At 41.2% G+C, this 17109-nt stretch overlaps 1 protein-coding gene across 1 annotated transcript in view; it reads right to left on the bottom strand.

The window, feature by feature from the left end:
• Positions 1–17109, bottom strand: part of MYO16 (myosin XVI) — a 372035-nt gene that overhangs the window by 250062 nt on the left and 104864 nt on the right. The window contains exons 9-10 of the mRNA XM_065901993.1: positions 10627–10777; positions 3929–4039 (exon numbers count right to left, since the gene is read on the bottom strand). Of these exons, the coding sequence (XP_065758065.1) occupies positions 3929–4039; positions 10627–10777 (262 nt within the window). The remainder of the gene's footprint in view (positions 1–3928; positions 4040–10626; positions 10778–17109) is intronic.

Here is a 17109-nt window from a genome sequence, read left to right as displayed (position 1 = left end):
TTGTGAATTGTTTTAAAAGTTTGTAAATAAATAGAAAAGTCAAATTCACATAAAATTAAACCAATAAGCTTGTCTCATTGAACACATAACAAGTGAAATGACAGTCTTAAGTAATTAATTAAACACACAGACGAAATTTTGAAATAAATAATTACCAAGTGGAATAATTAACTTACATAGAACACTATCACCAAGAACCACACAAAGTATGTTCATTTAAATTGAATACCGACCAGTTCCATTACACTTAAAGAGTTTGAGTCACATAAAGTACATTCTCTGATCATGGATTATGATGTAAATTAACCATGGACAGCTAGAAAATCACCAAATGTGTGGTGATTATACATTTGCAAATAACCTATGAGGCAAAAAGAGAAATCATAATGCAAATGAGAAAACATTTTAATTATGATATATTGTAACATGTGAGGTGCTACTAGAGGTATACTCGATATGAAAATTATTGCCTGCTAAAAAATAAGACAGGCAGGTAATGATCTAAGTAAATGTTTCTAGGAACTCATCAAATTACATGAAATTATCAGAAATAAGTAACCAACATATGAGCAGAAATGAACGGAATTAGTAAACAAAAGCCATGGAGTGAAAAACTAAAGCTAAAAGGCACTCACTGGAAAAATCGAATCAAAACCTGGTGTCCTAATAAGACTGAGGAAAGAAGAGGAAATGCACAGACCACCAGTATCCCAAATAAGACATCACTACAGATCCCACTGACAGGGAAACAGATGAAGAGGCTTTTAGAAATCACATTTTAGCCACCAAGTTTGGATAATTAGATGATGTGGACAATAATCCACAGTCTTACCAAAACAAATGCAATAAGATGTCAGAAATCTAACTTGATTTATCTTTGGTAACAAACTGAATCTATGTCTAAAACCTTCCCGCAAAGAAAACTAAGAATTCACCAGTGAATTCTTGCCAACACTGATGTAAAAATAAACAAATTTCATACAAATTATTCCAGAAAGTAGCAAAAGAGGGAACATGAATCACTTCATTTCAAGAGGTCTGCATAAACTTAGTATTAAAAACAAATATTTTGAAAGAAAATTATAGGCTGTTTTCCTTCCTTAAAACACATGCTAAAATAATGAGAAAAATACAGACAAACTGAATCCAATAATACATTCAACAAATAATAAATTTCAACCAAAGAGGCTTTATTCTAGTAATTCAATGTTGGCTTCATATCAGAAAATCAACTCTTGTCATTTGTATTACTAAGAAGTCAAGAATAAAATTTATATAATTATCTCAATAAATGCAAAAAAGCATTTAATAACAGCCAATTCCCACTCTTGATTAAAAATAATAATAACTTTAAAAACTACTAATGGAACTTTCTTAATCTATAAAAAGTAATTACACATGTGGTAATAACTTGCTTAATGATAAAACACCGATTTTAATGATAAAACAGCTTTCTGCAAGGATCAGAAACAGCACAGAAATGTCTAATATGCTGACTTCCAGCCAAATTTTTAAATTAACAGCCTCTATATCATCAAATGGGGCTTCTCAGGTGGCGCTAATGGTAAAGAATCCACCTGCCAATGCAGAACACCAGTTCAGTGCCTGGGTCAGGAAGATCCCCTGGAGGAGGACACAGCAACCCACTCCAGTATTCTTGCCTGGAGAATCCCATGGACAGAGGGGCCTGGCGGGCCACGGTCCATAATGCAAAGAGTTGGAAACAACTGAAATGAGTTAGCACGCACACACATATTATCAAACAAAGCAAAAAAGTAAGGCTCTCTCAGGGTTTAAAAGAGAAACACGAAAGCCATTATTTGGCTCCTACTTAGTGGGGTGTGCAGAAAAGCCAAAGAAAGATGGTCCGCAGTAACTTAATCCAGAAGCCCTGGGAAGGTTTACTTAGAGACTGAAGGAGTACCGAGAGGGAGAGCTTTGCACTTCATGGAGGGAGAAAGAGAACTCCAGGGAAAAAGTCTAAGGGGAGCCAGATGCAGGGAGGAGGGCAGTGACTAGGAATCACCAGTGATCGTGTTTAGGGGCCAGACAGAGCATAAGGACGTGCAGCCATCCTTCCACGGAAGATGACAAGCTACAGAAAAGCTCTAAGACCAGGAGTTTTGAGATTACATTTCTTCTTTACAAAAATGGCCCTAGTTCCTTGTGGGATCAGCCTGAAAAGCAACAAAGTTTCCTCTAGAAAGTTAGGAGGCTCCTGGGGACAGGACAACGAGGATGGTGACCACTGGGAGGCAAAGTGAAAGTCGATCAATCGTGTCTGAATCTTTGTGACCCCATGGACTATGCAGTCCATGGAATTTTCCAGGCCAGAATACTGGAGTGGGTAGCCTTTCCCTTCTCCAGGGGATCTTTCCCACCCAGGGATCAAACCCAGGTTTCCCTCATTGCAGGCGGATCTTTTACCAGCTGAGCTACCAGGGAAGCTGTGGACTAAATGATATTTGGGAGAGAAAGTCACTTGAAAAGCATGAACAAAAGAAAGGAAATTAAAACCATTCAACACAGATTTAGAGAACAAACTTATGGTTACCAAGGGGAAGGAGTGAAGGAAGGAGGGAGCTTGTACACACCGCTAGATTTAAAATGGATAACCAAGAAGGATCTGCCCTCCAGCACACGGAACTCTGCTGAGCGTCACGTGGCAGCCTGGATAGGAGTCGGGTTTGGAGGTGAATGGCTACACGTATATGGACGGCTCAGTCCCTTCACCGTGCACCTGGAACCATCACAACCTTGCTTATCGGCTCTACTCCAATATAAAATACAGGCTTTAAAATTATTCAAGCAGTGGTCTACCGATAATGTGACTAAGAAGTTAACAGGAAGAAGAATCAGCAAGACGCTATGGCAAGACAGACAATGGTCCAAAACTCACAAGGGGCGAGGCAGTAGCAGAGACCAAAGTAATCAGGCTCTGCCACTTCATGCTGATGACTCAATTCCATTAATTCTGAAAGAAGTATTTAATTTTAAGTGTATTTACAGTGGCAGGCAATTTATCCAAGTGTTAAGACGCTGCCCTGAATTTTCATAGGTTAATCAGCACCTGACAATTTATTACTTGTAAAGAAATCTCAGATTTCACATTTACATGAAAATTACTTAATCAATTGCTCAGTGGAGGAGGAAAAAAAAGGGGGGGCGGTATAATCCAAAAGGGATAGCAGACATGTGCATAATCAGATTTCTCTGTAGACCTTCTGATTGAATTGCTCTGCGTTGAATTTAATGAAATCAATGAGAGAGAGAGAGAGAGAGAGAGAGAGAGAGAGAGAGAGAGAGAGAGAGTCTGAGATTACATACTGCCAAAACCCATCCACATATTGGAAGAAGTAACACATATAAACCAGAGTAGAAACAAGCAAATCAATCCCCTGTGCTGTTTGTATATATATATATACATATACAGATATATATAAATCATATATCTGTATCTTATTATCAGAGATGTGTATATAAACTACTTACTCAACAGACAAAGGCATTTCTTGATAATTTGGAAAAACTTATCTTTTTTCATGAAAATAGAGGCAAACCCTCCAAGCTCACTGAGCTTTTCCTCTCTGACTTCTTTTTCCAGATCTAAGTGGCCGAGTTAAAGCAGATGAAAGAAACAGCATTTTTATAACTGATTTGCAGATCCTGCGGGTTCTAAGCAGGATCTTCTCCTCCAGCAAACACGACAACAGGAAAGTTGTCTGCCCTCAGGGTTCTCACTTTTAACAACTCTGAAGCATGGATTGTTGCTGAAACTGAATAGACCTGAACTCTGAGAAATCCACCTTAAGCTATCGGCTCGACCCTAAGTAACAAAGAGCCCACTCCTTGTAATATTAGCAGCACGGAAGGGAGAATATATGCAGCAAGACAAAGCCGTGCAAAAGCCAATTTCAAGGGCACTTACGTAAATCTGATTGTTCCCAAAGCGCTTCTGAATTTCATAAAGCAGGCTGCTGTCCGTGAGCTCGCTGAGCGTCGCCAGGTCATCATTGGGAGCGGGAGGCATCAGCTTGACCTGAGGGAAAACCAGGTAAGATGAATTCTAACTGCTTCCCAATCAACTGTCCTCACAGCTGAATGTTCCAGTTTCAATTACATGTCAAAAGTTTAGAGACCACCTGATTAAAAGATGACATGGCTCACTTAAACGGAGCAAAAAAGCCTCAACAACCGTAGCGATGCACTCAGATGAGAATCTGTCTCTGCCCACCAGCCTGCACACGGACGCACACACACACGTCTCCTGTGACCCAGCATCCACCACACCCTGAAGTCTGTCTAATTTGTCCAGCCCTGAACTGCGCTGAGCCCTCTGCAAGGCCAGCTGTCAAAGCACTCACGTTTGCAGTGCTTCCAAAACTAAAGGAAACCTCTTTTCAGGAAACTGAAATGGGAAGGAAGCAATGTACACAGACGTCAGCTTCCGCACACATGGAAGAAGGGGCTGGAATTCCACAACAGTCTCTAGAATTTTGGCTTATAATTTTTATTCTGTCCTACATTACTCTTAAGGCAGTGGTGAGGTTAAGGTAATTCTGCTAGAAAGAAAGAAATAATAAATTGTTTTCCTACTCAATTTAATGTTGAGTGACAGAGTTGAAAAACTGGAAAATACTTCAAATAAATGAGATGACTTTGAATTATTTAATTAGATGAAAATCTATCATTTACAAGTCAGAAATGGACAATGTTTAGTTTTACAAACATAGACAAACATCTCTAGCAAGTTACCATACATGTTGAACTTCCAAAACAACCATAAAAGAGAAAATCCAAGAGTTGGATTTGTTTTTTCCTTTAGAAGTAATGATTTATGCTAAGATAATAAAATTCTCTTATAGTCACTGCTCTAAGGAGCTGAATGCAAATTTATGAGTGCACATTAACGTTAAAAAAAAAAAAGGCATGAACAGCACTGACAGAAGTTTCACATTTGTCCCAACGAGCCTAAAAGAACTACTGCAGCATCTCCTTGGAATTCTTGAGGATTTTCAACTACAGTCACAGCTGCTCCGTGGTGAGAGAAAGTACTAGGCTGACAGTAAAAATGTGAAGACTTCCCAGCCGGCTTGTCGTGATGAAACATGAAAACACAGAGTTCGGGTAGATCAAGGGAAGAATTCCTTGTATTTATCATGTCACATTCCAGACTGATCAGGAATGAAGCTCTGATAATCAGTCTTAAGCAAGGCTCCCCAAGGGACACATACTTTATAAAGATTCCTGAAGCATTATGACAGCTGACAACCAGTAGAAAGAAAAACAGAAGTATGTCTGCGGATATTTTTATGTTCAGAGCTGAAGGCTCAGTAGTGTATGCTACCAGTGGCTCCCAGACAATTATGACTAGAGTCAAAACAGAGACAGCATAAATATGTAAAAAAACAAAAAATTTAATATCTCCACTAGGATCGATCATCACGGCTCTTATGGCTATACACACACATCCATGTGCATTGCTGGGCTCAGTCGTGTCTCACTCTTCCTGAGCCCCAAGGACTGGAGTCCGCCAGGCTCCTCTGTCCACGGGGGTTCTGCAGGCAATAACCTGGACCAGGTTGCCATGCCCTCCTCCAGGATATATATGCAAACACACATATACTTCCTCCTCTTTATATATCCCTAGAGAAGGAAATGGCTGCCCACTCCAGTCATTCTGCCCGAGAAACACCACATTTAGGGGAGCCTGGCGGGCTACAGACCGTGGGGTCACAAAGAGTCAGACACGACTGAGCGTGCACACTTTATATACAGACATACCTCCAAAACTAGAGATCTCAAACACAAGACATACACAATTCAGGGTGGAAAGTCAGGGAGAAATTAGAGAAGCATCTCCATCAATGTTTTAAGATCCGAAAGGAATTTACATCTCGGAAGTACTCTGAATTCACCCCTTCGTGTTCCCACTTGTCAACACGGCTGTGAGTGCTGTCAGATTCACTGCTTTGTTCTCTTTTGTTTGACTGTGTTTTCTCTCTATGGTACATAAGTAGTGTATGTCAAGGAACCAGAAATTCAGCAGGCAAAGAGGAGTTCCGACAAATGGAATAAGTACAAGAAAACCCTGGGGAGACGTTGTTTAGGAGGAAAGAACCAAGGATGCATGAATGAAGAGGAAAGAGGAAATTAAAACAAAGAAGAAAGAGCTGCCTGGGATGGTCCTACAAGGGAAAGGGGCGACGATCTGACCAAATACCGCGCTTCCCAAAGCTGAAGCCCTCATCCTGACTGCCCAGCACTTTAACTGTGGCTACCTGCTTTGGGGGGCTTCCCTGAGAGCTCAGAGGCAAAGACTCTTAACTTCAGCTGTTTGCCATTTCGTGCTTTGTAGAGCTTCCCTGGTGGCTCAGACGGTAAAGAATCTGCCCGCAATGCAGGAGGATTGGTTTCCATCTCTGGGTCAGGAAGATCCCTGGAGAAGGGATGGAACCCACTCCAGGATTCTTGCCTGGAGAACCCCATAGACAGAGGAGCCTGGAGGGCTACAGTCTGTGAGTTCACAAAGAGTAGGACACGACCGAGCGACTTACACTTGACGCTGGCTTTTTATTGCCTGAGACATTTCTTAGAGAGTGCAGTTTATCAGGCCCTTTGCTTGCTGAGGATTTACGCTTTTGTGTACCTGGGTGTTGGTACAGAAAGAGAACCACTGCCAACCTTCAAAATCCCTCTAGGCACGTGCAGCATGGGACACACACTTTGTCTCCCAGGCATACAACTGTCCCGGGTCAGTAGGGCTGTGAGAAATGAACCTGGAGCTTGCAGTCTTTTCCCCAAAGAGCACTGGACACTGTGTAAAAGAAACACTTGTGATTCTAGGCATCTTGAGTTTGTTTGGTCAGCTGAAACACTCACTTTGAAACTTAAGTGTCAGTTAAGAATTTTGAGAATTAAGATAATATATGTGAAAGTGTTTTTGTAAGCTCTTAAAGTACGATCTTATATTATTCCTTTTTAAAAGTGATTTATACTTACATTGCCAAAAAGAGGAATTACATGGAGTAAGAACAGACAAATGAATGCGCAGAAGACTAAGCTACGTGGGCAAAACTTTACAGTCCGTCCATACAAGTAACAATCTCAGAAACAGTAACTGTGTCTTACTGAGTGTTCATTCATGCTTGGTAACTGTGCCGTCATATTGCAAGCTTAGCCTTTGTCATCTTCAAAACAACCAGGTTAAGCTGAGTAATATGCTCCCATTTCACAGACAGGGCTTAGTGAGGTTAAGGGGCTCCCAGGGCACAGAGCTCCGAAAGCAGTCCCGAACCGGAGCAAGTCTGCACGACCGCATCCTCCTCTCTCTTCACTCCCAAGAAAACACACCTTCACTGAACAGAATACAATGATCTGAATTTTAAGCTGGAGCCAAATTTAAATAAATATACCATGAAAGGAAAGAAGAGAGAGGAGAAGAGAGAGAAGTCAAACAGCTGGGAAACTAAAAAGAGCATGGAAGAGGGCAGGCAGAGAGAGGAAGAATGGAAGGCAGGAACAGTACAAAGTGAAAGAGAAGAAAGAATATCATACATTTTTAAGTACTTTTTAAAAAAGCCTACATTCTCAGAGATATGATAAAGCTAATGTGAATTTTGATCACTATCAGAACCAAGAAAAAAGCGTTCAAGTCAAACCTTGAATATTCATTTACGTAGTTTGTTGTTGTTTAGCCACTAACTTGCGTCCTGCTCTTTGTGATCCCACAGACTGTAGCCTGCCAGGCTCCTCTGTCCATGGGATTTCCCAGGCAAGAATACCGGAGTGCATCGCCATTTCCTCCTCCAGGGGATCTTCCTGGACCAGGGATTGAACCCACGTCTCCTGCTTGGCAGGCAGGTTCTTTATCACTGAGCCACCTGGGAAGTCCCACTTATGAAGTTATCATTTGATAAGACCTACATTTTGTAAAAACCTGGAAGGGGAGATGCTGTGGATTTTGTTCGTCTTGAATTACACACGATATGTTCCTCTTTAAACCGTGAATCAGAACTTGATTGCTCTGAGAAGGCTTCTCTAAAGCCCTCCTGGGAAGTGTGGGTGAAGAATCCAGTTGATGGACAGTCCTGCTGAGAAACCAAGAAGCTCGAGGCCAGGAATGAGTGACGACAGTGATGGCGCGATGCTCACAGCGGGCGATACGAGTGAATATCCAACCAGTCCATCCTAGAGGAAATCAGTCCTGGATGTTCATTGGAAGGACTGATGCTGAAGCTGAAACTCCAGTACTTTGGACACCTGATGCGAAGAACTGACTCACTGGAAAAGACCCTGATTCTGGGAAAGATTGAAGGCGGGAGGAGAAGGGGACGACAGAGGATGAGGTGGTTGGATGGCACCACCAACTCAATGGACATGAGTTTGAGTAAACCCCAAGAGTTGGTGGTGATGGACAGGGAGGCCTGGCGTGCTGCAGTCCATGGGGTCGCAAAGAGTCGGACACGACTGAGCGACTGAACTGACTAAACTGATTCCATAGATAACATAAGCACATGAAACCTGAACACTGACTTCTCCTCGTTTGATACCAGATCAATGCAACATGATGACAGCTGCTTTCAATGCCTGTGACACAATTACAAAGACCTGACAGGAAAAACTGAAAAGGTATTCCGCAAGGATCACATTTGACATTATGCAGCTAACATCCTTTCATTGCTTTCTGATTTTATTTTTTAGAGCTGCTTTAGATTCACAGCAAAATTGACAGGAAGGGACAGAAATTTCCCATATACGCCGGCGCCCTCCTGCATAGCCTTCCCTATTATCAACATCCCTCGCCAGGGTGGCACTTCTGTTACCATCACAAACCTACACTGAATCGTCATTATCACCCAAGGTCCACGGATCACATCAAGGATCAGGATGGGAGGCCTGATCCTTATAGCCTGGCCACTCCTACATCCTTTCATCAAGGCCACACTGGTGTTACATGTCCTCTGGATTTGGACATATGTGTAACGTCAGTTATCTATGCTTACAGGGCCATACAGAGAAGTTCCACTGCCCTAAAGACTCCCTTCTCCACCTATGTATTCCCCCCACCCCGATCCCTGGCAACCTCTAATGATTTCAGTGTCTCAGTAGTTTGATTTTCTCTCGAATGTCAAATAGTATAATCATACAGTATACAGCCTTTTCAGACCAGCCTCTGTCACTTAAGGATACGTGCTTAAGGTTACAGAATGCTTAAAGGATCTTTAAAAATGTTAAGAAAAAGCTTTGGCTTAAACTTTACGGAACACTCAATTTGTCTGTCACTATGGACTGAGTGGTTCCCCTCCTCCAAATTCACATGTTGAGGCTCTAACCAGCATAAAACACTTCTTGGAGATAGTGATTAACAACAAGAAAAGGCCCTAAGTCGTATCCAGTTCTTTGCGACCCCATGGACGTGGGGCTCCTACAGTCCATGGGGCTCCTCTGTCCGTGGGATTTCCCAGATAAGAATATTGCAGTGGGTTGCCAATTCCTTTTCCGAGGGATCTTCCCAATCCAGGGGTCGAAACTATGCCTCCTGCATTGCAGCCAGATTCTTCACCACTGAGCCACCAAGGAAGCCAGATAGGGCCTTTAGGAGGTTATAAAGGTGAAGGGAGGTCAAAAGGGTGGTGACCCGAACCTGTAGGGTTAGTGTCCTTAAAAGAGACACCAAAGAGGCTGTTTATTCTCTCTGTACCATGTGAAGACACAGGGAGAAAGCGGTGGTCTGCAAGTCAGAAAGAAGACCTTCACCAGAATCGAGTCAGCCCATATGCCCTGATACTGAACTTCCAGTCCCCAGAACTGCAAGGAAAACGCTTTCTGGGGCTTAAGCCACTCCGCGTGCTGCCTTTCATTCTGGAAGCCTCAGCTGATGAACACACCTACTAAAACGTAGAGATATGTCAAAATTACAAAACTGAGTGTGTTATTTTAAAATAACAGAAATGAATGAAACTAAAAGTAGAGGTTCCTGAGAAAATCTCAGCAAACTGTCTTTAAAACATTCAAAATTAGATACAGTAGAAAAACAAAACACTTTCAGAGATTACTCTGACATTTATAAAACAACTCTGTCATTTATAAAACATGAAATGTATAAAAGTCATTTATTTCTGTGGAACTGACGACCAAATACATCAATTTCTATAACCCCAAGCTCCTCACAGTAATTTCCCATCTTTTGGACACTGGGACAAACACACACACACAAAATACACCAGCACAGTTGCATTTAACACGTGACTCAGTGACTGACTTGCTTTCTTTTCTTGTTATGTAAAATATCTGATACTTGTAAAAAGCAAAACACACAGTCTACATAATAGTCAAAATGATGACTAATGCCGCAATTGACAATATTCAGAAATTTAGCATATTAGCTGAACTCCCATTCCTGGTAAGTTCAGATTACAAAATTCAAATCCTTGTGAAATACAATAGCAATATTTGTTAATGGTCAGTGTAATACCGTAACAGAAAATGGGCATTTCACAAAATATCTGCATGCATTAATTTTTCTTTGAATGGAAATTACTGGGAGCTTATTCTGAAAAGTTGGCTCTAAGGCATGAAGTCATAGCTGCGGCCGTGGCAGACGCGCAGGGAGCGTGTGATTACCTGCTCGGGCTTGGCGGGGCCGTGCATGGGGGCGTCCTCCGCTGTGCGGTCCTGAGACTGCCGCTTGCACAGACCTTTTGTTGCATCTTTGAACATAATGTCTTTTTCCAACAAGCTGTCCTGCTTGGCGATTGGCAGTACCAGGGGGCTGCTGTAGGGAAAATCCATGCTATAATTACTCTCCTAAAGTTGCCACCTCAATCAAAACCTACCACGACCAAACAGCTCAGTAATGGAAAGTTGTCTGCTTTACATAGCAACTGTCTCAACGCTGCAGGGAAAATCAGTGAGAAATCTGAAGCTTTTCTATCAGCTCCAGATTTCATTCAACTCCAAGAGAAACATATACTTATTTCAACTGGAGAAGAAAATGTTTATGAATGTACAGTATATATAACTTAACAGATGACCAATGGGCAATTTTTAAAAGCTAAGGTTGAAACTCGTGAGTGAACTAAGCAAAATATCTAAATGTGAAAATGAACTACAAACAAGTAAAAGCAACATTCTGCAGTTAATTAAATTATTATTCATATAGGATTTAAAATAATTTATAGAATCATCTGAAAGTTGCTCAGTTGTATTTGGCTCTTTGTGACCCCGTGGACTGTACAGTCTGGCCTGGAATTCTCCAGGCCAGAATACTGGAGTGGGTGGGTAGCCGCTCCCTGCTCCAGGGGATCTTCCCAACCCAGAAATTGAACCCAGGTTTTTCGCATTGCAGGGGGATTCTTTACCATCTGAGTCACCAGGAAAGCTCTAAAAAATCATGGGAAACAGTTAAAATAGTTTGTGATGAAATGATAACAAGGGGATGAAAACTGAACGACACACTAAAGGGCTACATTGTTACAAACAATTCTAGAAGTTGTATTACTTCTTTGCCATTCAATTTAGGCAAAAAATAAATAAATGAAACTTGTATCATTTTTGTTGTTGTTGTTCTTCCATTGACGTTGTGCCAAGAGGGAGCTCAGTTCCGTTCAGTTCAGTTCAGTCGCTCAGTCATGTCTACCTCTTTGCGACCCCATGGAATGCAGCATGCCAGGCCTCCCTGTCCATCAGCAAATCCAGGAGTTTACTCAAACTCATGTCCATTGATCCCCTGATGCCATCCAACCATCTCATCCTCTGTTGTCCCCATCTCCTCCCACCTTCAATCTTTCCCAGCATCAGAGTCTTTTCCAAAGAGTCAGATCTTCCCATCAGGTGGCCAGAGAATAGGAGTTTCATCTTCAGCATCAGTCCTTCCAATGAATATTCAGGACTGATCTCCTTTAGGATGGACTGGTTGGATCTCCTTGCAGTCCAAGGAACTCTCGAGTCTTTTCCAACATCACAGTTCAAAACCATCAATTCTTCAGTGTTCAGCTTTCTTTATAGTCCAACTCTCACATCCATACATGACTATTGGAAAAACCATAGCCTTGACTACATGGACCTTTGTTGGCAAAGTAATGTCTCTACTTTTTAATATTCTGTCTAGGTTGGTCATGCCTTTTCTTCCAAGTAGTGAGCATCCTTTAATTTCATGACTGTAGTCACCACCTACAGTGATTTTGGAGCCTAAAAAAATTAAGTCAAATGGGCCTTAGGAAGATCACTACAAACAAAATTACTGGAGGTGAAGGAATTCCAGTTGAGCTATTTCAAATCCTAAAAGATGATGCTGTGAAAGTGCTGCACTCAATATGCCAGCAAATTTGGGAAACTCAGCAGTGGCCACAGGACAGGAAAAGGTCAGCTTTCATTCTAATTCCTAAGAAAGGCAATGCCAAAGAATGCTCAAACTACCACACACTTACACTCATCTTACATGCTAGCAAAGTAATGCTCAAAATTCTCCAAGCCAGGCTTCAACAGTATGTGAACCATGAACTTCCAGATGTTCAAGCTGGATTTAAAAAGGCAGAGGAGCCAGAGATCAGACTGCCAACATCCCTTGTATCATCAAAAAAGCAAGAGAGTTCCAGAAAAACATCTACTTCTGCTTTATTGACTATGCCAAAGCCTTTGAATGTGTGGATCACAATAAACTGTAGAAAATTTTGAAAGAGATGGGAATACCAGACCACCTTACCTGCCTCTTGAGAAATCTGTATGCAGGTAAGGAAGCAACAGTTAGAACTGGACATGGAACAACAGACTGGTTCCCAATAGGAAAAGGAGTACGTCAAGGCTGTATATTGTCACCCTGCTTATTTAACTTATATGCAGAGTACATCATGAGAAACGCTGGGCTGGAGGAAGCATAAGCTGGAATCAAGATTGCCAGGAGAAATATCAAGAACCTCAGATATGCAGATGACACCACTCTTATGACAGAAAGTGAAGAAGAACTAATGAGCCTCTTGATGAAAGTGAAAGAGGAGAGTGAAAAAGTTGGCTTAAAGCTCAACATTAAGAAAATTAAGACGACGGCATCTAGTCCCATCACTTCATGGGAAATAGATGGGGAAACAGTGGCTGACTTTATTTTTTGGGGCTCCAAAATCACTGCAGATGGTGACTGCAGCCATGACATTAAAAGACACTTGCTCCTTGAAAGGAAAGTTTTGACCTACCTATACAGCTTATTAAAAAGCAGAGCTATTACTTTGCCAACAAAGATCCATGTACTCAAAGCTATGGTTTCTCCAGTAGCCATGTATGGATGTGAGAGTTGGACTATAAAGAAAGCTGAGCGCCAAAGCATTGATGCTTTTGAACTGTGGTGTTGGAGAAGACTCTTGAGAGTCCCTTGGACTGCAAGGAGATCCAACTAGCTCATCCTAAAGATCAGTCCTGGGTGTTCAATGGAAGGGCTGATGCTGAAACTGAAACTCCAGTCTTTTGGCCACCTGAATTGAAGAAGTGATTCACTGGAAAAGACCCTGATGCTAGGAAAGATTGAAGGTGGGAGGAGAAGGGGATGATAGAGGATGAGATGGTTAGATGGCATCATGGACTCGATGGACATGAGTTTGAATAAACTCTGGGAGCTGGTGACAGATAGGGAGGCCTGGTGCGCTGCAGTCCATGGGGTTGCAAAGAGTCAGACACGACTGAGCGACTGAACTGAACTGACTGAAAAGGAGGAAGAGGCTCCCCCATTGGCTCAGTGGTAAAGAGTCTGCCGCCAATGCAGGAGATGCAGGAGAGAAGAAGATGTGGGTTTGATCCTGAGTTGGGAAGATCCCTTGGAGGAGGGCATGGCAATCCATTCCAGTACTATTGTCTGGAGAATCTCATGGACAGGGAAGCCTGCCAGGCTACAGTCCACAGTGTCACAGAGAGTTAGGCATGACTGAAGCTACTGACCCAGCGTGCACTCAAAAGGAAGAACTGGTGAGTTTACTAAAACAGCTGAAATACTTCTTTCACATTCCAAATCTAATCACGGTGTTAATAGAAGGCTCTTTGAAAGATACACCTGAAATAAGACTGGTCCAGGAATAATATAGTGACCTCATTCTACGTCAGTCCTGACCTCAATTTGGCTTCTACTTGACCTTCTAACACCTTTAACATCCCTGGACCACAGCTCCACGTTTGCCAAATGCAGGAATTAGAATATCTACATGTATTTCAAGTTGTAATGTTCAGTGATGCTAACACACTCACCTGCATTTAAAAATATCATTTATACACTCAATAAGATCACAGGTTATAAACCCTATGACTTACTACCAACAATAATTACAAACACCCACATTTATGTAAGAAGAATGCCTTGGAATGATTTGGTTGGGTTGATAGACAGCATATTAATTAGTCATGCAGATATTTTCTGTGAGAAAGTGAAAAACATGCACTTAGGTTCATGGCATGTGTTAATGTTTTGACATCTATGGAACAATTTTTCTTCAGACTTCTATTCTATTTTTAAAATAGAACACATTTTATCCATAATCACTGTGGTTAACAATAGCATCCCCATGTTAATGTCTATATATTTAGCTTTTCACTGATTATCCATTTGTAGAATATAAACATATATTAAAATTCCATTCTTTTAGGAAAAGGAAGACTCTTGAAGTAATCATTGGTATTTTAATGCTCATTAAACCTTTATCAATTATGGCAAAATATTTTACATAGGTTAATTTAAAAGATAAGTGCAATTATATAGAAAGAAGAATTCAGCTTCATAAATAAGAAACATATAAAGCATATGAAGAAATATGCTGAGTGAATAGCAGTTTGCATCAAAAAGATGGACTCATGCTGAAGAAGGCAGTAACATTCCTCTCATTCCAACAGAGCTTCTCCCTGCTCCAGACCCCTGACCCTTCACTTCTTAGGTAACTTACTTTAAAGATCTTAAGATCATGGTTTTTTTAATCTCTGCCTGCCTTTAAGATGTAAACCCCTCTTAGGCTTACAAGGGCTTCCCAGGAGGCGCTAGTGGTAAAGAACCTGCTTGCCTTGAATCTATAGATTGCTCTGGGTAGTATACTCATTTTCACTATATTGACTCTTCTGATCCATGAACACGGTCTATTTCTCCATCTATTTGTGTCCTCTTTGATTTCTTTCACCAGTGTTTTATAGTTTTCTATATATAGGTCTTTTGTTTCTTTAGGTAGATATATTCCTAAGTATTTTATTCTTTTCGTTGCAGTGGTGAATGGAATTGTTTTCTTAATTTCTCTTTCTGTTTTCTCATTGTTAGTGTACAAGAATGCAAGGGATTTCGGTATGTTAGTTTTATATCCTGCAACTTTACTATATTCATTGATTAGCTCTAGTAATTTTCTGATGGAGTCTTTAGGGTTTTCTATGTAGAGGATCATGTCATCTGCAAACAGTGAGAGTTTTACTTCTTCTTTTCCAATCTGGATTCCTTTTATTTCTTTGAAACATGTAAATTATATGTGGAATGAATTGCCAGTCCAGGTTCCATGCATGATACAGGGTGCTCGGGGCCGGTGCACTGGGAGGACCGAGAGGGATAGGATGGGGAGGGAGGTGGGTGGGGTTTCAGGATGGGGAACACATGTACACCCATGGCAGATTCAAGTCAACGTATGGCAAAACCAATACAACATTGTAAGTAAAATAAATAAATAAAAATAAAGACACTCAGAAAAAAGAAAAGAACCTGCCTGCCAATGCAGGAGATGTAAAGGACATGGCTTCAGTCCCTGGGAAGAATGGGCTTCCCCAGTAAAGATCCCCAGGAGGAGGGCATGGCAGCCCACTCCAGTATTCTTGCCTAGAGAAACCCATGGACAGAGGAGTCTGGCAATCTATGGTCCATAGAGTCGCACAGAGTCAGACATGACTGAAGCGACTTAGCACCCATGCATGCCCAGGCTTACAACCCAGGCGTTCTGCCTGAAGGAACTGACAGCCACCCTTCTAAGATGTAATCATCATGACAGATGGCACCCGGTCTCCCTGTCACTGCCGGAGGGCAGGAGCCTGACTACCATAAACACCAGCGAGCAAACTCATGCCTCATCACTGCAACTAGCTCTGGTTAACTTCTTCCAGCACTTTTCCTCTAAGCCCGGCACTAACAAACTTTGAGGCCTTTATGTTCAATCTCTCTTCCCTACTGCTAAGTGCATGTGTGTGCTCAGCCACTCAGTCGTGTACCACTCTTTGTGACCCCCTAGACTGCAGCTCGCCAGGTTCCTCTGTCCATGGGATTTCCCAGGAAAGAATAATGAAATGGGTTTGCATTTCCTCATCCTTCAGATCTGCCATCCTCTTGAATTAAGTATTCACTGACTCTTCTGGTGCATTTTTTTCTTTGATGCTAACAAGAGATTACTGTCATACTTCTATATATCATTCTACACTCTCCATATTTTCTTTAAAGAAAAAGTATTCTGATTACAAAAAAATTATGACTAGACATTTATCAGTGAGAAAGAAAAAATCAGATTAAATAGCTTACTTTCTAAAAGAAGGCTTTTGGTAAGGCAACCTCCATAAACATAAAGAAAATGAAAGAGCTACCATCCAAGGGTACTTTAGATTAATGCAGGAGAGGTAAATTTAACTCGACTGTGGAAGAAATTAGATGGTACTACACCAGCACACACCCAATTTCCAAACTTGACTGGATTTATTCAAGAGTTACTTATTTCTATGAACATAAAAAGCATTTCATGCAGAGCAAATGGGCCTGTAGGAACTGGGATTCTATTTCTGAAAATTGAAAGAGGAACATCATTAAACTAACGAAGGCAACAATTACTGCCCATTATAACTCAGGCAATTTTGGAAAACTAAAGAGAACAAATAAAATGGACTATATTGAGATACATTTGGCCCATAAGGGAAGAAAATTTAATAGAAACAAATGTGGAGAAATGGCATATGTGATTCAGTTATTTTGATGGTTAAAGTAATGGACCAAGTAGATAGTTCCCAATTTTAATCTTAGGAACATAGCTACATAAATTACTTATTATAGGGAACTGGAGTTTTTCTGCATCAATGAAATAAAATAATGAACCAAAGATTAACATGGAATGAAACATTTCTTGG

The sequence above is a fragment of the Muntiacus reevesi genome, chromosome 11 (genome assembly GCF_963930625.1).
Source record: "Muntiacus reevesi chromosome 11, mMunRee1.1, whole genome shotgun sequence".
Lineage (NCBI taxonomy): Eukaryota > Metazoa > Chordata > Mammalia > Artiodactyla > Cervidae > Muntiacus > Muntiacus reevesi.
The sequence above is the reverse complement of the archived record's forward strand: the minus strand, read 5'-3'. Positions and strand labels throughout refer to the sequence as shown.